This window comes from Poromitra crassiceps (assembly GCF_964638095.1).
Source record: "Poromitra crassiceps genome assembly, chromosome: 15".
NCBI lineage: Eukaryota > Metazoa > Chordata > Actinopteri > Beryciformes > Melamphaidae > Poromitra > Poromitra crassiceps.
Genome location: NC_139634.1, coordinates 37,846,215 through 37,867,152, shown reverse-complemented (window position 1 = coordinate 37,867,152; position 20,938 = coordinate 37,846,215). Strand labels below are relative to the sequence as shown.

At 46.8% G+C, this 20,938-nt stretch overlaps 1 protein-coding gene across 1 annotated transcript; it reads left to right on the top strand.

The window, feature by feature from the left end:
* Positions 1 to 397: 397 nt before the first annotated feature.
* noa1 (nitric oxide associated 1) lies at positions 398 to 20,393 on the top strand (the record flags this gene model as incomplete). The annotated part of the gene is made up of 13 exons (XM_083651881.1): positions 398 to 521; positions 757 to 934; positions 2,826 to 3,258; positions 4,300 to 4,431; positions 9,669 to 9,796; positions 10,345 to 10,526; positions 14,915 to 15,064; positions 16,552 to 16,665; positions 17,280 to 17,374; positions 17,602 to 17,737; positions 17,844 to 17,956; positions 18,679 to 18,796; positions 19,811 to 20,393. 13 exons carry the CDS (start codon positions 398 to 400, stop codon positions 20,071 to 20,073), a joined length of 2,166 nt encoding a protein of 721 aa, XP_083508007.1. The 3' UTR covers positions 20,074 to 20,393.
* Positions 20,394 to 20,938: the final 545 nt, after the last annotated feature.

Genomic DNA, 20,938 nt, shown 5'->3' with positions numbered 1-20,938 from the left:
TCATTTGGGCATACAATACATTTTAATTTAAGATAAAACCATACATTTCAGTAATTGAATCTGGCCTATTTCTGGTTCTTGGAAATAGAGTCAGAGTGAGATCTCTTAGTTTCCCCCCCTCTCTGGTTGGATAAGGCAGAAACCTGATGGCAAGCACATTTTCTATCGCTCCTTTCTTGAAAATAACAACTTTAATTTTTTATTTAGTATTTCATCATACTGTTCTCATATGAATCCTATATCGCTTAGTTTTAAACAAATCACACTCGCTTTTGCGAAACGTAAATAAACGACCAGGTTTACGTCACGTCCGACCAGGAAGTAAACGGCTGATAGCTACTGACAGCGGCTCACATGCGTGTTTGTGATTTTTCTCCAAGGTGAAGCTGTTACTGAGATGTACAAACTGCTGCGGCTCTCTGTGCGGGAGGCTGTGTGCGTGACACGCTGCCTGCGGGTCAGAGTGTCTGTGCCCAGGAGGGGTTCGAACCAGCAACTCTGCCGCGAACCATGGAGAACAGGTTTGACCAATACCGTAGCTTTTGACACCCTAGAGTGTGTGTGTGTGTGTGTGTGTGTGTGTGTGTGTGTGTGTGCGTGTGCGTGTGTGTGTCCACAGATGTGTGTGTGTCCACAGATGAATGAATAAAGATTCACCAATCTGGAATGGGTTTTAATACAATCTTTAGGCTCACTTGTGAAATGCTCAGTTTGGAACTGAATGTGAAACATCATGCTGTCTTTACTGTGGTCCAGCCTGCAGGTTTTCCAGCAGCAGCCGGAGAGGGGAGAGAACGCCGAGCTTCAGCTCCACGGTGGACCCCAGCCAGGAGGAGACGTTTGTGTTTCTGGACTGTGAGGAACCAGACCCAGGCCCAGATGAGCACCTCCTGCCTGCCTCTGCTCCTCCTCAACAGCACAGCTCAGCTCCCAGGTAACGGGATGGGATCGATGGATGGGATGGGTGAGGGGCCATGGGCGTAGCTTTCGTTTGAACATTTTTGGGGACACATTAAGCAGGGGGGTCTGGGGGCCCTCCCCCAGGAAATGTTGAGCGTCAAACAATTCACTCCTAGCATTCTGGTGATTTTTTTTTAATGCACAAAGTTGTGCCATTTCTGCCTCAATTTATGGTGGAAATATCTTTATTTATGTAAAGGAAAACAAAATTCAGGCACCAGGTGACACTTCAAAATATAATGGAATATAATGCAGTAAGGCAGTTTGAGCTTATTCTGTATTGCTTTCAAATGTTAAATGGACTGCATTTATGTTTACAATATGCCTACATTCACCCATTCATACACCAATGATGGGAAGCTACCACGCAGGGCGCTGGCGCAACCATCTGGAGCAATTTGGGGTTCAGTATAGGTTTGGCACGATGGACGATGGCATCGACCATCGTGATGGGCCGACCCCCCATCGACCTCTGAGCCTTCTACATCGGATCATTGTAATTAATTATCTGTTCGAATTAAAATTGTGCCGTTTTAATAATAAAAAAGGCCAAGTCCACTTACCGTGACGTGCGGGGGATGCGCCGGCGGCATTAAACAAGCGCGCCTAGTTCAGTTCAGGAAAGCCTCCCCTCCTCCTCCCCCTCCTCCGCTCCACTGCTTCTCTGAACTGGGTGCGATTGTTTAATGTCGCCGGGGCGTCCCCAGCGCGTGAGAAGTCGGCTGTGTTGTGAAAACTTTTTAAGACAAAGAAGAAACTTCACGTTCTTTCCTGTTTTCAACCCAAAGTGAGTACAAGTCTTCAACTGTCAATTTAACTTGCCTGTTTCCAAAGTGAAAGTTGGAGTTGCTCCATACTAGATACAGCAGCTGTGTTTCTCTAGCCATTTATCCTAAACTCTCTCTAGGTTCAAAAGCCCACGCGAATGTAACGTTATATCAGCCAGTAATGCAGTCAGTTTTCTGCCAGCTAGTTAAATTCAACACACACATGTTGTTGGTGAGGATCTGTAACGTTAACGTTATTTGTTTTGCACCGTTCAAATTGCTGGTAGTGACAGCCACTGCCCACTTCAGTCACCTGGCTCTGTGCTGTAGCACAGAGCAGAGGCTAATAGCCTATCCAAGCCCGCTGGTATCATAGAGCTCAGCTGTCCTGTGTTGTTAACGTGAACGCATTGCAGCGGCTAGCCAAATGGAATTACAGCAACGCAGCGACTTAATAAATAATTAATTATTCCCCCCACCCACGACGATGCCATCGTCCAAAACAACCAGCTCAGTGAGTGTCCGCCCTGAGACTGGGAGGTCGTGAGTTCGATCCCCGGCCGAGTCATACCAAAGATTATAAAAATGGGACCCATTTGCCTCCCTGCTTAGCACTCAGCATCAAAAGGGTTGGAATTGGGGGGTTAGATCACCATATGATTCCCGAGCTGGGTCAAATGCGGAGAACAAATTTCACACACTCAGGTGTATGACAATCAGTGGGACTTTACCTTTACCTTTAACAATGTTTCACTGTAAAACAATCACTTGCACAACCCTAGTTCAGTATCTTGCCCAAGGACACTTGGACATGCGGACTGGAGGAGGCGGGGATCGAGCCACCGACCTATTTTATCTAAGGCGATTAGTGGACGACCCACCCACTCTACCTCCTGAGCTACAGCCGCCCCCAATATTTCTTCATTTTAAAATGTATAACCCCTTTGACTTTCTTAGGTCATATGGGTTTCTGCTCATGTTCAAAACTTTCTGCACATTCAAAACATATCACACACCTGCATTTTAGGATGAATTTGAGGAAGTTTCTCTTCATTTCGATGAAGTTAATCGTAATATGAAAAGTTGCTATTCTCTCAGGTCTGCCAGGTCAGAGTCAGAGAAGCACCATCGAGCTCTGGAGCGCCAGCTGAAGGTTCTGAGTGCCGCCGTCCAGCAGGAGGCGGAGCCTGATGACCTCATCCAGTTCCATGATGCTGACTTCCCCCTGGACCCGAGCATCGTGTCGTCATCGACGACGAAGAAGAAGACAAAGAAGAAAGTTTCGGGCCAGCAGAAGGTGTACGGCACGCCGGACGCGGACGAGCCCGTGAGCACCACCTGCTGCTCGGGCTGTGGTGCTGCGCTGCACTGCACCATGGCCGCCGTGCCGGGGTACCTGCCCAGCGAGAAGTACAAGACGCTGCTGCAGGACGGGCGGCTCGCCGGCGCCACCTGCCAGCGCTGCTTCCTGCTTACGCACCACCAGAAGGCGCTTAACGTCAGCATGTCTAAGGACGAGTACAGGGACGTGGTGCGTATGTCAAGCCATTTTAACATTTATAGCTAGACTGGATATGTATTGCACATATCCATAATTAAAATGTTCCTAGTTAAAAAGAAGATTTCAGATATCCACTGCACTGACGATAGTCCAACTAGGACTGAAACGTTTGCTGCCAATTTGTGCCGATCCTACAATAAAATGGATCTGACTTTTTAAGACTTTTTGTCTTGTCTATAGTTCTGTGTGCGAGTCCTCCACTGCTTGCTACAGATATCCACAATGTCATTCTTCCGAGGACAAAATGATGCCACTTTTAAAAGTCCAAATTTATTTATGAAATGTATTATTATTTAAGTTATTACAACAGGGCTGTCGGCTAGGCTGGTGGAATTAATTGCAGTACAGGTTGAATAGCAGTAACAATACACCAAACATACAACAACATACATTACATTACATTACATACATCAGTGCAACCATAGAACCTTTCAAGTGCCATGAGAAAAAACTAACATGTAAACAACTCATATTATGCAATTAGATCTGACTGATTGGCTTTGGGGAAGAAGCTCTGATTAATCTGTTCTGTCCTGCCCCCTAGTGACCTGTACTGTACCTTCTGCCCCCTAGTGACCTGTACTGTACCTTCTGCCAGAGGGTGCTGGAAACAACATTTGGAACAACAATTTCAGAACAGGAATCATGACTACCGGTAGTCCAAATTACATTTTAGATATCTGTAACTGGACTTCCAACTAGTCATAATTCAGTTGAAGATATCCACAATTCACATTGCAGATATTTACAACTGAATTGTACATCTGGAATGAGAAACCCCATACACATGAATAGCAAAAGTGGCATAATTTGTCCTAGGAAGAATGGTGTTGTCGATATCAGAAATGTTCTTTTCGACTAGGAAGAATGACGTTCTAGAGATCTTGAATGGAAATTCTGGCTAGTCACATTGTAATTACGACTAGTCAAAATTATGTTGTTGTTGATATCTGTGATGTTGATTCCAGATAGTCAAACTTAGACATTGAATGTTAAAATGGCTTGCCATAGGTGCGTCAGATCAAGTCCCAGAAGGCTTTAGTGCTGCTGGTGGTGGACCTGCTGGACATCCCGGACTCCATCGTCTCCGACCTGCCCGAGCTGGTGGGGACCAACAAGCAGGTGGTGGTTCTGGGGAACAAGGTGCACCTGCTTTTTTTTCTCTCTCTCTCTCTCTCTCTCTTGTCTTGTAGGGCAATATTGTGTGGGCCAGTATATTTACCTCCAATCTCTTCATTAAACTTGCTTTATACTCACCATGCCATGAAGGGCGCGGGGGTGGAGCGAGGGCCGCAAGCGTCAAATGGCGTCAATGTGTTGGGCCTACCTACCTCCGTAGGGCGCCCACTGGGTACCTGCATATTTTTCTCGCAGCGCGACCTCCGCACAGCTTCTCTCCAAACATGGACGCTTTCGAAGCACATATCGCTGAGCAGATCCGGCTCTACCCGAACCTCTACGACACTTCCCGAAGGGACCACAAAGACCAGCAAATGCTCCAAAACTCATGGAGAGAAATTGCTAGTACGCTGGGAGAAGAGGACACTTTTTGCAAGAAAAAGTGGAAAAACACCAGAGACCGCTTTGTTAAAGCAAAAAAAGCGCACGTGAGGAAGAGTGGAGATCCCGGTGGCATAAAAACAATTCCTCCTATTCTTGTGGAGCTGGGATGGCTGTCAACATACATCAAAACATCGAATTACCGAAAACAACTTCAATTTGGAGGTAAGCAATATTACACAAATGTAAGCAACAGTAAACAATGTTTTATTATTTGGTGGTATCTCAGCTGTCTATTGCACATGAGTTGTATTGTATTGCCACAAAGACCACACAACACACCTACTACTTCCTGCTTTACCACCGCAAAACTTCCAAATAGTATCATATCCACCACTTGAAATGAGTATAATGAGTGCTATTATATCAGTAATACTAATAACACAACTCATAACACAAGCATGGCCTAGCAGTTTCAATTCATTTCATGTGTTTATTAGGTTTGTCTCTTTGCTACAATGTAGCTGGCAGGGTCATGTCTTTCCATTTTCATGTGGTGTTTATCGGGCGGCTTATAATTTCACGTTTCTTTATTAGAGGGATCTTCACAGCCACAGTCATCATGCAGCTCCTCACCTCCAAGTCCATCGCCTGAGAGCCAGGTTGCCTCCACTGCCTGCTGTGTGCCTCCTGCTGCCCTGGCCAGCACTGCACTTGTTGTTTTGTGTGCAATGCTTTTTAATTTGTGTGAGCTAAAAGCTTTTGTATCTAAAATTTGTGTGTGTCCTTTTCGCAAAAACATCACTAGTTCAACCATTGCACAATATATCTATATATAAATACATACACTATGTGTGTGTGTGTGTATATATATATATATATATACATACACATGCATATATATATAGTACCATGTACAGTATATAGTACATATTTTCTTCGACCGCCTTGTTTGAACCAAGTAGTTGTTTTTCCCAAATGTAAATTTTAGGCTTGTCCCTCTGTCTGGCTCTTATTTACATTCCGCAAAAACACCAATAGCAATGCAAACTAGTTTTGCATTGCACCTAACCATGACCAAACCAAACCCAACTGCGAAGAGAACCGCTTGCAGATAACAAGACAGCATTAACATTGTTTAATTGAGTTTGGCATACGGCACGTATCATGCTCATAGCCAGCTCATGATCGATTCCGTTAACGTTGGAGAAACGGTGGGATTTTTCACCATACACATTTAGCTTTTTGGACATTTTTCTCCCATAACCATATACGTGTATATACCCCCCCCCATCCCATCCAATTTTTTTTCTAGATCTTTTAAACAACTTCAGTCCTCATACCAAGGGGCTTGTGGAGATCATCTTGTCCCAGGCCCTGTGAAAGCTGACCCACCAAGTAGTTGTTTTTCCCAAATGTAAATTTGAGGCTTGTCCCTCTGTCTGGCTCTTATTTACATTCCGCAAAAACACCAATAGCAATGCAAAGTAGTTTTGTGACGATCGTTTCAGAGTGAGACTGGACATAATGGCGATTAATAGGCTCTTGCAATGGGCCTCTTCTCACTCCTCACTGCACAATAGATGAACTTAAGTGACCATGCATTCAACTTGCTCAAGATGCACTCTGTTCAGCTCCATGTATTCTTTGCCTAATAGGTCAGCAGATGTTAACATAAGCATTACAATAGTTGTTTTTCCCCAATGTAAATAAGGCTTGTCCCCCACTCCCCCTGGGCTGTATGGGCCTTATTTACATCGGACAAAAACATCTATAGCAAACCAAACTAGTTTTGCAGATTAGCAGATGTTACAAACACTCATCACAATAGGTTTGACCTGGATGTGATAACCGATGGCCAGTGGCCTGTTTGGTCTTGGACAAATACTTTTCCTCACAGAACATGGTGTCGCCATGCTTATATATAAAAACAAAATAATAAAGACAACAGTAGAAGTTAAAAAATATACTCAGGTGGGACCTAGAAGGTTCTCTGAGTCATCTGGTTCTGTTCAGAGTGATGTACGAACTGATCTGGACACATCACTCATACAAACAGCCTCTCCGCTTATTGGTAGGGATGCACGATATATCGGCATCGGTCCGATGTTGCAATGTTCATATCAGTTATCGGTATCAGCCAAAATGTTCACATTGAGATAAATCTATGATTTATGGGCCTTTCCAAATGTTTTGGAAATAAAGAAATGCATAACTTTTTGTTTGTGTTTTTCAGTATGTACAAAATGTTATCATAGGAAATCACAGAAAGTGTGGACCAAAGCAGCTCAAAAGGCAAAAGTATTCAAAGTGAAAAAAAGGTGGAGCTACTGAGTTTTTTTAGGCAATATTTAATACGAAGTAATATCTGTGTACAAGCAGTTACAAATCAGAATATATCTTCAAACCTTATACATTTGAAGATATATTCTAATTTGTAACTGCTTGTACAGATATATTACTTCGTATTAAATATTGCCTAAAAAAACTCAGTAGCTCCACCTTTTTTCACTTCAAAATGTTATCATAGAAATGTTTTTATACAGATCATATCGACATCGGTATATATCAGTTATGACCATACCAGCAATGTTAATATCTATCGGTATCGGCCAAAATGTTCACATTGGTGCATCCTTACTTATTGGATAAATACTGTCCCTGTCTGGCTCACAGGACCAATAGTATAGTCATTAGTATGTCTGTATGAACCCTGATAGTACAACCCTCACCGTTTGAATGTGGAATTATGCTAGTGAGATGATATATTTGCATCAAATGTTTTTATTGTGAAGCATCATTATCACAGTATCACCCAATATAAAAACAAAATAAAAAAGACAACAGTAGAAGTAAAAAAAAATATATAAACTTGGTCGGAACCTAGAAAGTTCGGAGTCATCTGGTTCTGTTCAGAGTGTTCAGAGTACAGACAGTCTCTCATAATGCCATGGCACAAGACCCATGTGGTGACTGGAAGAAGTAGTCCTCCAGGTCATTCCTGACTGCATGTGCACGTTGCGATGCCCCTGCAGTGGAGAGTCGTCCCGTCTCCAGCAGGTTGTTGTCCCGGCTCCTCCAGCAGGTCGTTGTCTCCAGCAACCAGGCTCCTCCATCCACCTGGCACAACCTCCCATGATGCCATTATGCCATCTACAAATGTAGGTGGGATGTATCTAGCTGCTGCAGCATCTGTGCAGGCGAGCAGATTATGCAGGCCGACGCAGGCTCTCACCACAGCCACAGCCTTGTCACGGCGGAACTCTATGGGCCGCCCTAGAATCCTCCAGCGGGCAGCCAGGATGCTAAAAGCGCTCTTCTCACGGGCGATTTGTGTCCAGACTCTGGCTGTTTGCCCAGACACAAAGTCATCTCCCAGTGCCTTCCAGATTGCCTGGCACACCTCGGACACAATCAAAGACACCGTCGTCTGTCCCAACTGGTAACTAGCAGCAACACCTTCTTCACTAATGCCAGATGCCAAGATCCTCAACGTGACGGCCAGTCTCTCCTGCAGACTGACCGGGCTGCTGTGGGTCCGTTGATGTGTGATATGTGGCTCTATGCGATGCAGCAGATCATCAAAACGGTTGGCGGACATGCGAAAATACTTGAAATGCATTTCCTCGTCCATAGCACGCATCGGCACCACATATGTGGTGTATTCTCCACTGCGACGTCTATCTGCGTTTAGTGGTCGCACAGACCATCTTCTCCTGCGTCGCCTTCGTCGGGTATATAGCCAATACAATATAAGGGCTTCCTCCTCGGCGAGTGTATCCAGGTACAAACGACGGAGAAGCAAAAGTTTTGCTCTTGATAGTCGCATGTTGGTTTGGTTATGACGATCTTTCCGGAAACTCGTTGTTTATATTGCTGCTGACGTGTTTTGTTTGCGCGGCGCCTGGCGCGCCCCCTGGCGTTTCGGAGCTAGCTGGGCTCTGACGGCCCAGCCACATCTACGCGTCGTTTGACGCGGGGCTGACGCTGCTGCCCATCCACTTTGTATTGGAACATGCTGCTCGACGCCTCGCAAAGCATGCTGGGAGACCAAGCGACGCGAGCAGCATGTTCCAATACAAAGTGGATGGGCAGCAGCATCAGCCCGCGTCAAACGACGCGTAGATGTGGCTGGGCCGCGAGTATAATGGCATCAGCGCCTTGCTCGAGTATAATGAGCGCTTCTCATCATCATACAAAAAAAGTGTGTTAGGTTAGTTACATTCTCGAATAGATTGAAACCATCAGCTGGTCTCTTCAAAAAGCTTAAAATACTTCCCATAGGGTTTCTTGTCTCTTACCTGCAATGTTTTCATATAGTTATTTATTTTGTTCTGTTGTTGTTTTGTTGTGTGCAAATAAATAAAACATTAATTAAATTAGATACACTGAATTGTAATATTATGATTAGTTTTACATAAATATATATCTTCCATTCGAGTCTAAAAAGTTAGTGGATGTATACAAATACATTTCCGATCTTTCGGAAAAGACTAAAGACACACCTTTTCATGCTCCATCTGGGCCCTTCTTGAACTAACTTCTTTCGCTCTCTTAAAAAAAAAAATAATAATAATAATAATAATAACTTTACCACTATTCCTTCAGATGATGTAGTTGTCATAGACTGTGTTGCATAGTTGATCGCTCTATTGCTGACAAAAATGTGTTATTGTAAGTCGCTTTGGATAAAAGCGTCTGCCAAATGTCGTAATGTAAATGTAAATGTAAATGTACAAAGGCAAAATCTGCTTCATCATTGCAAAAATTACACTTGTCTTCAATATTGATTATTTTTGTGGTGAGGAATGTAGATTTGTTGGATAAAATGTACATTGTGTAAAATCCTGCTGTGCACTTTAATGTTTATTGGACACAAGGTGGACCTGCTCCCCGGGGACTCGATGGGCTACCTGAAGCGGGTCAAACAGCAGCTGGCTCAGTACTGTGCGGACGTCGGCCTGGGAGATCAGGTCCGCGACGTCCAGCTCATCAGCGCCAAGACGGGGTACGGCGGGGGTTGGGTATCGTTTGGGTTTTAATGATTACGATTACAATTCTGCTTATCGATTCCTGTTCTTAAAGCAGCTACCTGGAACTTTCACTTTGTGTTGTGGCAGTGCCTGTGGACGAAAGCGGTACTGTTTGAACAAACAGAATTTCCTGAAAACCGAGGCTCCTCCCACCATCTCCACGGCCCAAGGTTGGCGCCACTGCTTCATTCGCCGGCCGGAACAAAAATTACGACCCCGTTTCACACGGACATAACACGTGACGGACGCTATGCGATAACCCTCACAAGAGGCATTTAGATAAAACCTATAGAAATCTTCGATCTGCTTGCTGATGGTCTCATTGGCTGATGTACGGTAGATAAGATGTAAGGCATCAGGATTACATTTAGACTGTTTCATAACCGGCGAAAAGATCCCCGTAGCTGCTTTAACAATTCTCCATTCCAATTCTTCGAGGGGCGGGGTCAAAACAGGTCACATGCTCATTTCATAGATGATTTTTGGGGGATTTGGTTCTCAACCTTTCGGGTCTCAACCCTAGGTATGGCGTGGAGAACCTGATCTCTAGCCTGCAGCGGGCCTGGGGTTACCAAGGCGACGTGTACCTGGTGGGGACGGCCAACGCTGGCAAGTCCACGCTCTTCAACACGCTGCTGGAGTCCGACTTCTCCAAGTCCAAAGCTGCTGATGTGACGCAGAAAGCCACCATCTCCCCCTGGCCTGGTGAGAGGGGAGAGGGTCTGTTTCCCTGGTCTTAGGCAAGGGGCAACCTCCGGGGCGGAAACATGAAGCAAGTGCATTAAACCTGCATTCTTTCTAATGGCCAGCAGGGGGTGACCCCACTGGCTGCAAAAATAAGTCTTGTATTGATTGTATAGGAGTCAATGGGAAAAGGACCCTACTTCTCACTTGATTTATGACCTGGTAAACACTTTCCTAAGGGACCGTTCGTTATTTAGAAAGGGGGTCACTGGAGGAATTTGGTGTGCTCTGAAATAAAAAGCTGTGCCCCTTCCCTGATCAAAATATATTTTTCCTTGACCCTCCCGAAGCGATTTGAAAATTATAATTAACCCTCCCCAAACAACATTGTGGCAAGTTTGCGTGGAAGAATGCAGACTGACACAGATATCTTACTTTTAACCTAACATTTCCAGAAACTCCGGCCAGAGGTGATCAAACACACTAACAGTCTCAGTCGTGGTGGCTACATTGATAGTAAAACTAAACATATCCTGGCCACACAAACATTGCCATAATACCACATAATGCAATCAAAACATATGCACAACATCACTAAACCACGTTTTTAACTGTACAGTAAGAAGCTTCCCACAAGAACATGAACTCCCATAATCCTTTGCGCTTCTTAAGAGCAGAACTGTCACCAATCAGAGCGACCGCCTCCTCTGGTCGCTACATAATGCTATTTTCGCTTGTGAAACTATCTTCAGTCTGTGTATATCAATATTTGTGTTTAAATAGCAGTGAATGACTGATGGAAAAAAGTTAGCCGGTTCTATGTGGCGGACTCTCCACTCTCTGTCCCCCCTCTCTTTCTCTCTCTCACTCCCTCAGCAGACAGGCACAAAGCCACACATGTAAAATCTCCCAGCATCCATTGAGGTACATTTCGATAACAAATAGCATCCAAATTAGCCTAAATAGATAGAAAGGTAGATAGAAATAATGTTAACACAACATGCAATTGTCGAACATTTCAATATTGGACAAAATAAAATCTCGAAATCAAAACACAACCCTATGTGAAACATATATGTCATCCTGGTGGTATAAATATCCCTTGTAGACTTTACGTAATTTAGGAGATGAGTGAGCCGTAACTCGGTTCTACTGTGACTTCCTAGACTTATCTGGCGTAACGATAGAGCCCATATATATTTTGTGATGCCATGTCTGTTTGTTTGCTCGACTTTTCGTGCTGGAAATGTAGCCTACTTCCATATTGTGGCACCTAGAGACCACAGCCACAGGCTCCAACGCCGTTAAGGCACACACACCAAGAAGCAGCTTAATATTAAAATAGGAATCTTTATTATCGACAAAAATATATATATATGTTTTAATTAAAACAGCTCATAGCATCACAGCACAGGTTGGTTGACACTTGTTACATATCACCACGTCATGATAGCACGCAGCAACAATAATTACGTGTAAGGGCTCCCGCAGGATGGTGGTCTTACACTAAGTTATACAATCAAATCAAACTATTAGTATCACAATGAGTCAGCCACTCGCGCTCCCGAAAGAAAGCAGCAACAGCACACCAGCCTGTCGCAGCCTGGCTGATATGAACGTATAGGTTATCCCAGCAGTGCGTACAAGACCCCAGCCCTCCGTCGAGGCAAACAGAGCCCACTGATTGGCCAGATACTGTACACGCCTACTGTCTGGATAGGCCAAGCACAAAGATCGACAGATCAGACCGCCAAAGAGAAACAATGCACCGGGACATACCAAACAGTTTGGACAGGAGGGGTGTAAATGAAGCAACTCAGTAGTTGTTGAAGTCCGAAAAGCAAACATTACACACAAACAAAAAGTTTATATATTTTTATCTAATCAAAATTGTATACCCCTCCCCTGGACTCAAATTAAAGAGAATATACCCTCCCTTAAACTAAATTCAAAACAAGATTACCCTCCCCTATTTTCCTCCAGTGGCCCCTTCCCTAAATAACGAACGGTCCCTAATTAGTTTATGGTCTCAATCACTAGTTCCAAGTCTTCTTCAATACAGCATGATGTTCATTTAGTAAACTATGGTCTCATTTAAAAAGATTAAAATAGATGATAAAACAGACTATGCTTTGGATTGACAGGTCGCCTGATCACGGACCAATAGCAGGCAGCCATTGAGGACACCGATGTCATGTCAAAGAAATCCAGTGCTATTTTTTTTTCTAAATGCATGATGTTCCCGAAGTCAAAGAGTAATATAATCATGATCTCAATATTGATCAAAAATAATCATGGTTATCATTTTGACCATAATCGTGCAGCCCTAAACTCCATTGGCAGTGCTGGAAATTGGTCTGAATTGCTGCGTAGCTCAGCAGATGGCTGCTATAGTGACATAATGGCTTGGTGAGAGGGGAGGGGCTGCTATAGTGACATCATGGCTTGGTGAGAGGGGAGGGGCTGCTGTAGTGACATCATGGCTTGGTGAGAGGGGAGGGGCTGCTGTAGTGACATCATGGCTTGGTGAGAGGGGAGGGGCTGCTGTACTGACGTCATGGCTTGGTGAGAGGGGAGGGGCTGCTGTAGTGACATCATGGCTTGGTGAGAGGGAAGGGGTTGCTGTAGTGACATCATGGCTTGGTGAGAGGGGAGGGGCTGCTGTAGTGACATAGCTTGGTGAGAGGGGAGGGGCTGCTGTACTGACGTCATGGCTTGGTGAGAGGGGAGGGGCTGCTGTAGTGACATAGCTTGGTGAGAGGGGAGGGGCTGCTGTAGTGACATCATGGCTTGGTGAGAGGGGAGGGGCTGCTGTAGTGACATCATGGCTTGGTGAGAGGGGAGGGGCTGCTGTAGTGACATCATGGCTTGGTGAGAGGGGAGGGGCTGCTGTACTGACGTCATGGCTTGGTGAGAGGGGAGGGGCTGCTGTAGTAACGTCATGGCTGGGTGAGCAGGGAGGGGCCTCGTGAGATGGGAGGGGCTGCAGTGACATCATGGCTTGGTGTTACAGTATGAACAGAGGAACACTTAACATCTCAGTCCAGAGGAGAAAGGGCTTGTGTGTCCAGAGACTCTAACTGGATGGAGAACAGGCTCTTTGTGTGGCTCACTCACTGCTGTCAGAGCAGCCGGTCTCAACCCGAAACACACATTTCTAACATGGACATGTACTGGTGTTAATCATGTTGTTAAACTTTGCGATGAAATGTTTTTTTCTTGTGAAATAACAAAAAATGTTTGACGCTTCCTACAACGATTAATCGAGTGAAACAGCCTGAAAAGTACAGAAACTCAAATCATTTATTGGTGTCCAGGGTTCCTACGCAGGCCTGGGAAAGCCTGGAAACGTATTCAAAATGAATTAGATCATTTCCAGGTCTTGTATAGTTTGGGGATTTAAAATGGAAAATGTTGTGGCTCCTGTCCGATACACATAATTCTAGGTTTTTTCTAGACCCACTTTGAGTCCACAGTTTGTGCTGATGTGAAGAATAATGCTAGAGGGATGCTCTTATTACCCAGCTGCTGTCAGACTCAGCATGCATTATATTAAATATCCTGAACCAAAATCAAATCCAGGTAAGAACATCGAGTCTGCCTCGAAAAATGTGGACATTTAAAATCGAAAGCGTGTAACCCTGCCAATCTTCTCACATATTCTGATATTTGTGGCTGTGAAGAACAATCTTCATCTATACAGTGATATGACCTAGTTAGCAGGGGCACGATGTCTTATCTGTGCAAATCGTATTGAACAGCAGACAAAATCTTGAAATGAATCAAGATCTGGAAAAAGCACTTAGTTTTTGATTGAAAATGTGTAGGAAGTGGAACCCTGTGTCAGAGTGGAGTGCTGTGTGAGTTTATATCTGCAGACAGAGAGAGGAGAGGAGAGCAGGCATGGCTTATTTCCTGGGCGTCGTGAGTAACTTGAAGGTCATGTGAAGCTGAGTCAGATCTGCCCTGACACAACATCATGTCTGTTCTGTGTGGAGGCAGCAGAGGACTCACACTGTGCTGTGAGTGCAGGTGAAAAGTTCAGGGAGGAAGAAGAAGAGATGACGTTACACAGTTTCTCTTTTTCTTATGAATCACAGTTTGTTGTATGCCGTGGAAAAGATCATCTAAATTAGGGATGTTGATGATCGATTAATCGATTGTTAAGAATTTGAAAATGATCCAGCCTGAGTTTTAAATGATTGTTGAGTAAATTGGAGAGTGCCTCCTTGGTTTGCTCTTGTTTACGTGGTTGAATCTCTCCACCTCTGGCACTTTTATGTTTTATGTTTGTCTTTGTTACTGTATACTACTGATGTAGTGATTGCTGATTGTATTTTGTAACTGTTGTAACTGAAAATCATCATTAGTTGCAGCCCTATTCTCACTCCTCGCTGGCTTGTCTTCAGGTACGACTCTGAACCTGCTGAAGTTCCCCATCATCAACCCCACGGCGCAGCGGCTGCACCGCCGGGCCGAGCGCCTCAGACAGACAGAGGACACGCCTCCCAAGCAGCTGAGCACGCTCCAGCAGCTCCGCAGGCAGGGCTACCTCGAGGGTAAGGGAGGGGGGGGGCAGGCAGGGCTACCTCGAGGGTAAGAGGGGGGGGGCAGGCAGGGCTACCTCAAGGGTAAGAGGGGGGGGGGGGGGCAGGCAGGGCTACCTCAAGGGTAAGGGGGGGAAGGGCAGGCAGGCTACCTCGAGGGTAAGAGGGGGGGGGGCAGGCAGGGCTACCTCAAGGGTAAGAGGGGGGGGGGCAGGCAGGGCTACCTCAAGGGTAAGGGGGGGAAGGGCAGGCAGGCTACCTCGAGGGTAAGAGGGGGGGGGGCAGGCAGGGCTACCTCAAGGGTAAGAGAGAGGGGGGAGGGGGGGGGGCAGGCAGGGCTACCTCAAGGGTAAGAGAGGGGGGGAGGGGGGGGCAGGCAGGGCTACCTCAAGGGTAAGAGAGGTGGGGGGGGGCAGGCAGGGCTACCTCGAGGGTAAGAGAGGGGGGGGGGGGCAGGCAGGGCTACCTCAAGGGTAAGAGAGGTGGGGGGGGGCAGGCAGGGCTACCTCGAGGGTAAGAGAGGGGGGGGGGGGCAGGCAGGGCTACCTCAAGGGTAAGAGAGGTGGGGGGGGGGCAGGCAGGGCTACCTCGAGGGTAAGAGGGGGGGGCAGGGCTACCTTGAGGGTAAGAGAGGTGGGGGGGGCAGGCAGGGCTACCTCAAGGGTAAGAGAGGTGGGGGGGGGCAGGCAGGGCTACCTCGAGGGTAAGAGGGGGGGGGCAGGGCTACCTTGAGGGTAAGAGAGGTGGGGGGGGCAGGCAGGGCTACCTCGAGGGTAAGGGGGGGGCAGGCAGGGCTACCTTGAGGGTAAGAGGGGGGGGGGGCAGGCAGGGCTACCTCGAGGGTAAAGGGGGGGGGGGGGGGCAGGCAGGGCTACCTCGAGGGTAAGGGGGGGGGGGCAGGCAGGGCTACCTCGAGGGTAAGGGGGGGGGGGGGGGCAGGCAGGGCTACCTCGAGGGTAAGGGGGGGCAGGCAGGGCTACCTCGAGGGTAAGAGAGAGGGGGGCAGGCAGGGCTACCTCAAGGGTAAGGGGGGGCAGGCAGGCAGGGCTACCTTGAGGGTAAGGGGGGGGGGGGCAGGCAGGGCTACCTCGAGGGTAAGAGAGAGGGGGGGGGGCAGGCAGGGCTACCTCGAGGGTAAGGGGGGGTGCAGGCAGGGCTACCTTGAGGGTAAGAGAGGGGGGGGGGGGCAGGCAGGGCTACCTCGAGGGTAAGAGGGGGGGGGGGGGCAGGCAGGGCTACCTCGAGGGTAAGAGGGGGGGGGCAGGCAGGGCTACCTCGAGGGTAAGAGAGGAGGGGGCCGGGGCAGAGAGTAAATAGAACGGTATAATTGTTTTAGCAAAAGTGCTTGTGACATCTCACATGTGGCTTTGACTTTGTAGAAAATACCGAGATATTCTGTATATTGTATATCGCCGTTCAGCCTAAAAATACAGAGATATGATTTTTCGTCCATATTTGCCCAGTCCTAAACCACTACTTGTCGTTAATTGTTTTTTTAGGTCGTGTTGGCAGGACGTTCCGCACTGGGTCTGGATCCAGAAGTCATGTGATCCAGTTCGACCCTGACAGTCTGGCCTACGGAGAGTATGAAGCTGGAGAGGAGGCGCAGGAAGGTGAGAGCCAGGAGAACCAACAGAACCAGCACTCCCACTATATTCACTGGGAGGACTTTGTCTTTCACAGTAACGTGACGTCCTGCAACATGCAGCCTGGTCCTAACCAGACTGACTTCTCTGCTGTTCCCTGTAGGGATGGCGTCGCTGTTGAGGAGGCGGGGCTTGTTGTGATTGGAGCGTTTTCTTTCTGATTCTAACCTCGCGTCAACCAGGCTCTCTCAAAGGAGGGAGAGCCTGGTACCCATTACTACAGGCAGGAAGACCCGCCCCGTGTTTTCCACTTTGTGTGCCACAGTGTTTTCATTCCCCCCAAAGCTGCACTTTGGTTCCCGACAGATGTCGTGGTGTGTTCCGCCCATAGCCGGATGATACGGAACGAGGTTTTTGGCCCCAGACTATCTGATTCGTCTTCTTTTTTCCCTGACCAACAGTCCACAACCCAAAGATAATCAGTTTACCGTCATAGAAGACTAAAGAAAGCAGAAAATATTCACATTAAGAAGCTGGAACGAGATTGAAGGCCCCAGAGGGAATGGAACCTCTTAACTGTAGTGCCTTGCTCTGCTGCCGATGAGTGTTTTGTGTATTAACCCTGTCTGCTCTGCTGTCAGCCTCCAGCCGGCCGACAGAAGCCCAGTTCACCCACAACGAGCTGAAAGACGCCCGCTGGCTGTTCGACACGCCGGGGATCATGAAGGAGCGCGATGTGAGACTTTGCTTGGGTTTTACTGCAGCTTCACTCACACACAATAATAAAATAGTAAAATAAAATGAAATAAATGTCATGTTAAATCATTGAGATATATGTGTTAATAGATTCATTGCATCTCTCTCTACCTCACTCTGATTAATGCAGTTAATTCAATGAGCTTCTTTCTCTCTCCCTCTCTCTCTCTCTCTCTCTCTCTCTCTCTCTCTCTCTCTCTCTCTCAGGTGCTCAGTCTGCTGACAGAGCAAGAGGTGAGGTTGCTGGTTCCCACGCAGGCCATCGTTCCCCGGACCTTCGTGTTGAAGCCAGGCTCCACGCTCTTCCTGGGGGCGCTGGCTCGGATCGACTTCCTCCAGGCGAGTCTCACTCTGCCGACTGCTCAGGGGTTGAGTGCTGATGGGGATTAGTACTTAGTTGCTGTTTTTTGAATGGGTCCTCTGACTGCCTCCTCGCTCTCCTCAGGGAGAGAAGTCGTGCTGGTTCTCGGTCATGGCCTCCAGCCGGGTCCCTGTTCACATCACCAGTGTGGAAAAAGCCGACGCCGTTTACCAGAAACACGCCGGACACGCCCTGCTGGGGGTGAGTACCAGAAACACGCCCTACTAGGGATGAGTACAGAAACACACCCATCATGCCCTACTAGGAATGAGTACCTTACATGTATCTGTCTGAAGACTTTCCTCTGAAATGATCTATCAGCTAGAAGATGACCTCCTCCATGTCTGACACCTGGAGGGTTAAATTTGTTGTGACGTTGTGTGTTATGTTCAGGTGTGTTGAAGGGTCAGTTCACCCCCAAAATACATATTTTTCCTCTTACCTCTAGGCTATTTATCCATCGTTTTGGTGTGACTTGCTGAGTTTTGGAGATATCGACCATAGAGATGTCTGTTTTGCCTTCTCTTGAAGACAATGGAACTGGATGGCATTTGGCTTGTGGTGTTCAAAGTGCTAAAAAAATAAATTTGATAAACTCAACAGTAATGTCTCTTTCCAGAAATCATGACCCCGTTACTCAAGATAATCCACAGACCTTGTGAGCAGTTTCGTGTGTAGTTCAGACGAAAGAAAATAGTTTTCAGTGTTTTTTTTTTGGTGTGTGCTTTGAGCACCACAAGCCGAGTGCCATCCAGTTCCATTGTATTGGAGAGAAGGCAGACATCTCCACGGCCGATATCTCCAAAACTCGGCAACTCACACCACAACAATCTAGATGGATAAATAGCACTACAGGTAAGAGGAACCATTTCTGTTTTTGATTTGGGGGTGAACTGGCTCTTTAAAGAGGGTGTTGTGTTCAGGTACCATCGGGCGGGGCAGAACGGATGCAGCAGTTCCCCTCTCTGGTCTCGCAGGACTTCAGTCTGGAGGGAGTGGGCCTTCTGCAGGCTGCAGCCGACATCAAGCTCTCCTCCGCAGGTCACTCTCACACACACACACACACACACACACACACACACACACACACACACACACACACACACACACTCACACACACACACACACACACACACACACACACACACACACACACACACACACACACACACACACACACACACACACACACACACTCTCACTCACTCACTCACTCACTCACTTTATTAGGTACAGTACACCCGTTCGTTAACGCAAACAGCCTGCTCCTCCACAACAGCCAATCACGTGGCAGCAGCTCCGTGTATACAGCAGCAGACTGGGTGAAGAGGTTACTTGACTTTGAGCCTCTGACTCTGAAACAAACTTGTGGCTCTGAAGGTTGCTGGTTTGAATCCCAGCAGAAAAAAAGTGAGTGAAAAACACTCATCCCTCCAAAACAACGATCGGACTGGTCGTGCTGGGCAGCTCCCAGTGTGATTGTCTGTATGACAGAAAGGCCTCGCTGGATGAAACTGGTTATTAACGTGCTGACTTTTTTGTCTTTTAGTTGTCTTTTATCTCTGAATATTGATATGACCGCTACACTGCATACTTACACTAAGACAATTTCCTCGTATGTAATCTTGCATAGAGAAACTGCATGAAATAGGCCACGCCCATCACGGGGGAAAGCTCTCCATTCACTCCCATACACCAGTGTAATTTTCCTTATATTAAACATAGCTAAAAGCTGTTGTGTGGTGGGCTGCGCAGACAACAAATGTAAAAAATCGTCAATTAAAGTTTTTTTGTACTCCTGAGCAAAACAAGGAAGCCATTGAGAATTGGCGAGAAGAAAAATGTGGATCTAGTCAAGGAAGTAAGTTGGAGTTGGAGTGTTTATCTTCCGTATATATGATCTTTGTGTGCAACACGTGACATAGGAGAATGCCAGGATTGGGGGGGAGTTTTTGTTTCCCCGTTTTGGGCGTGGTTTCTGAATGATGACGTGCTCCGCAGTGTCTCTATATTGTGGCAATAAAAGTGATTCTGATGCTGATCTGACTCCTGCAGGCTGGGTGGCAGTGACGCCGGTGGAAGGCGAGCGGGTGCAGTTGCGGGTTCACGGTCCGGAGGCGGCGGGCTTCTGTCTGAGGACGCCGCCGCTGCTGCCGCACATCGTGGCTCTGAAGGGCCAACGCGTCCGGAAGTCCTCTGCCTACAAGCCGGTCACACCTGCCGCGCTGCTCGACCTCCAGGTCAAGAAGAAGAAGAAGACACCTGCCGCACTGCTCGACCTCCAGGTCAAGAAGAAGAAGAAGCAGCAATCAACTTGAAAGACTGCACAGGTTCATATGTATGGGAGTTAATTTATAAAGTGCTGTACGCCCATCTTGGAAAAAAGACTAAAAATACGTCAATAGCCGAAGTTCACTGAAACTTAAAAGTCGAATTTAGTCAAACAAGGAATGAATTGAAATGGTGGAGATTCATTGAGGGAACGCTGCAGGCCTCAAAGTTGGTCAAAAAAGAAGGCAGGATATCCAGTCAAAATAAGGCATGTATCCAATCGCCTGCCTCGGTTATGTTTCCGAGTGTCATGATTGGTCGAATACCATCGAACTTCCTTGCAAGCGCTTTTTTTTTTAAGATGACAACCTTCCTCCATCAAAACTTTAATGGTCTGAAGTACAGACTGTCTCTGGAGCAATCAAAGATTGTCACAGTTGTCAAATCAAAGATTGTGGAAGAGAGAGACTGGGTTGAGAGACGACAACTACAACTAGTGGCTCAACCTCACACACACACACACACAAAGCAAATTCAATGCAGGTAAAAGTCTCTAGTTGTTGTGCTTTTAATTCAAAGCACAGGAATGTTAAGTGCATCTTTCATTCTTTCACACTCCGGAGCCGCGGTGAAACTTAGAGAGACAACCCTGTGCCTGTGAGGGTTGCTGGTTTGAATCCCAGCTGGAGAAGTGAGTGAAAAACACTCCAAATCTCCAAAACAACCATCTGTCAATTTGGTGAGTTTATCATCTCACCACAGCTTTTTAAATCTATAATTGTAGTTTTGTAAGCATACAGATTGAACCCTGAATGCTTTTTCACATGACGTGACGTCCTCTCCATCATGCACTGCTGCTGGACCGCCATTTTGGACCCACCCAACTGAGCCAAGATTGACTCTGATGTAAAT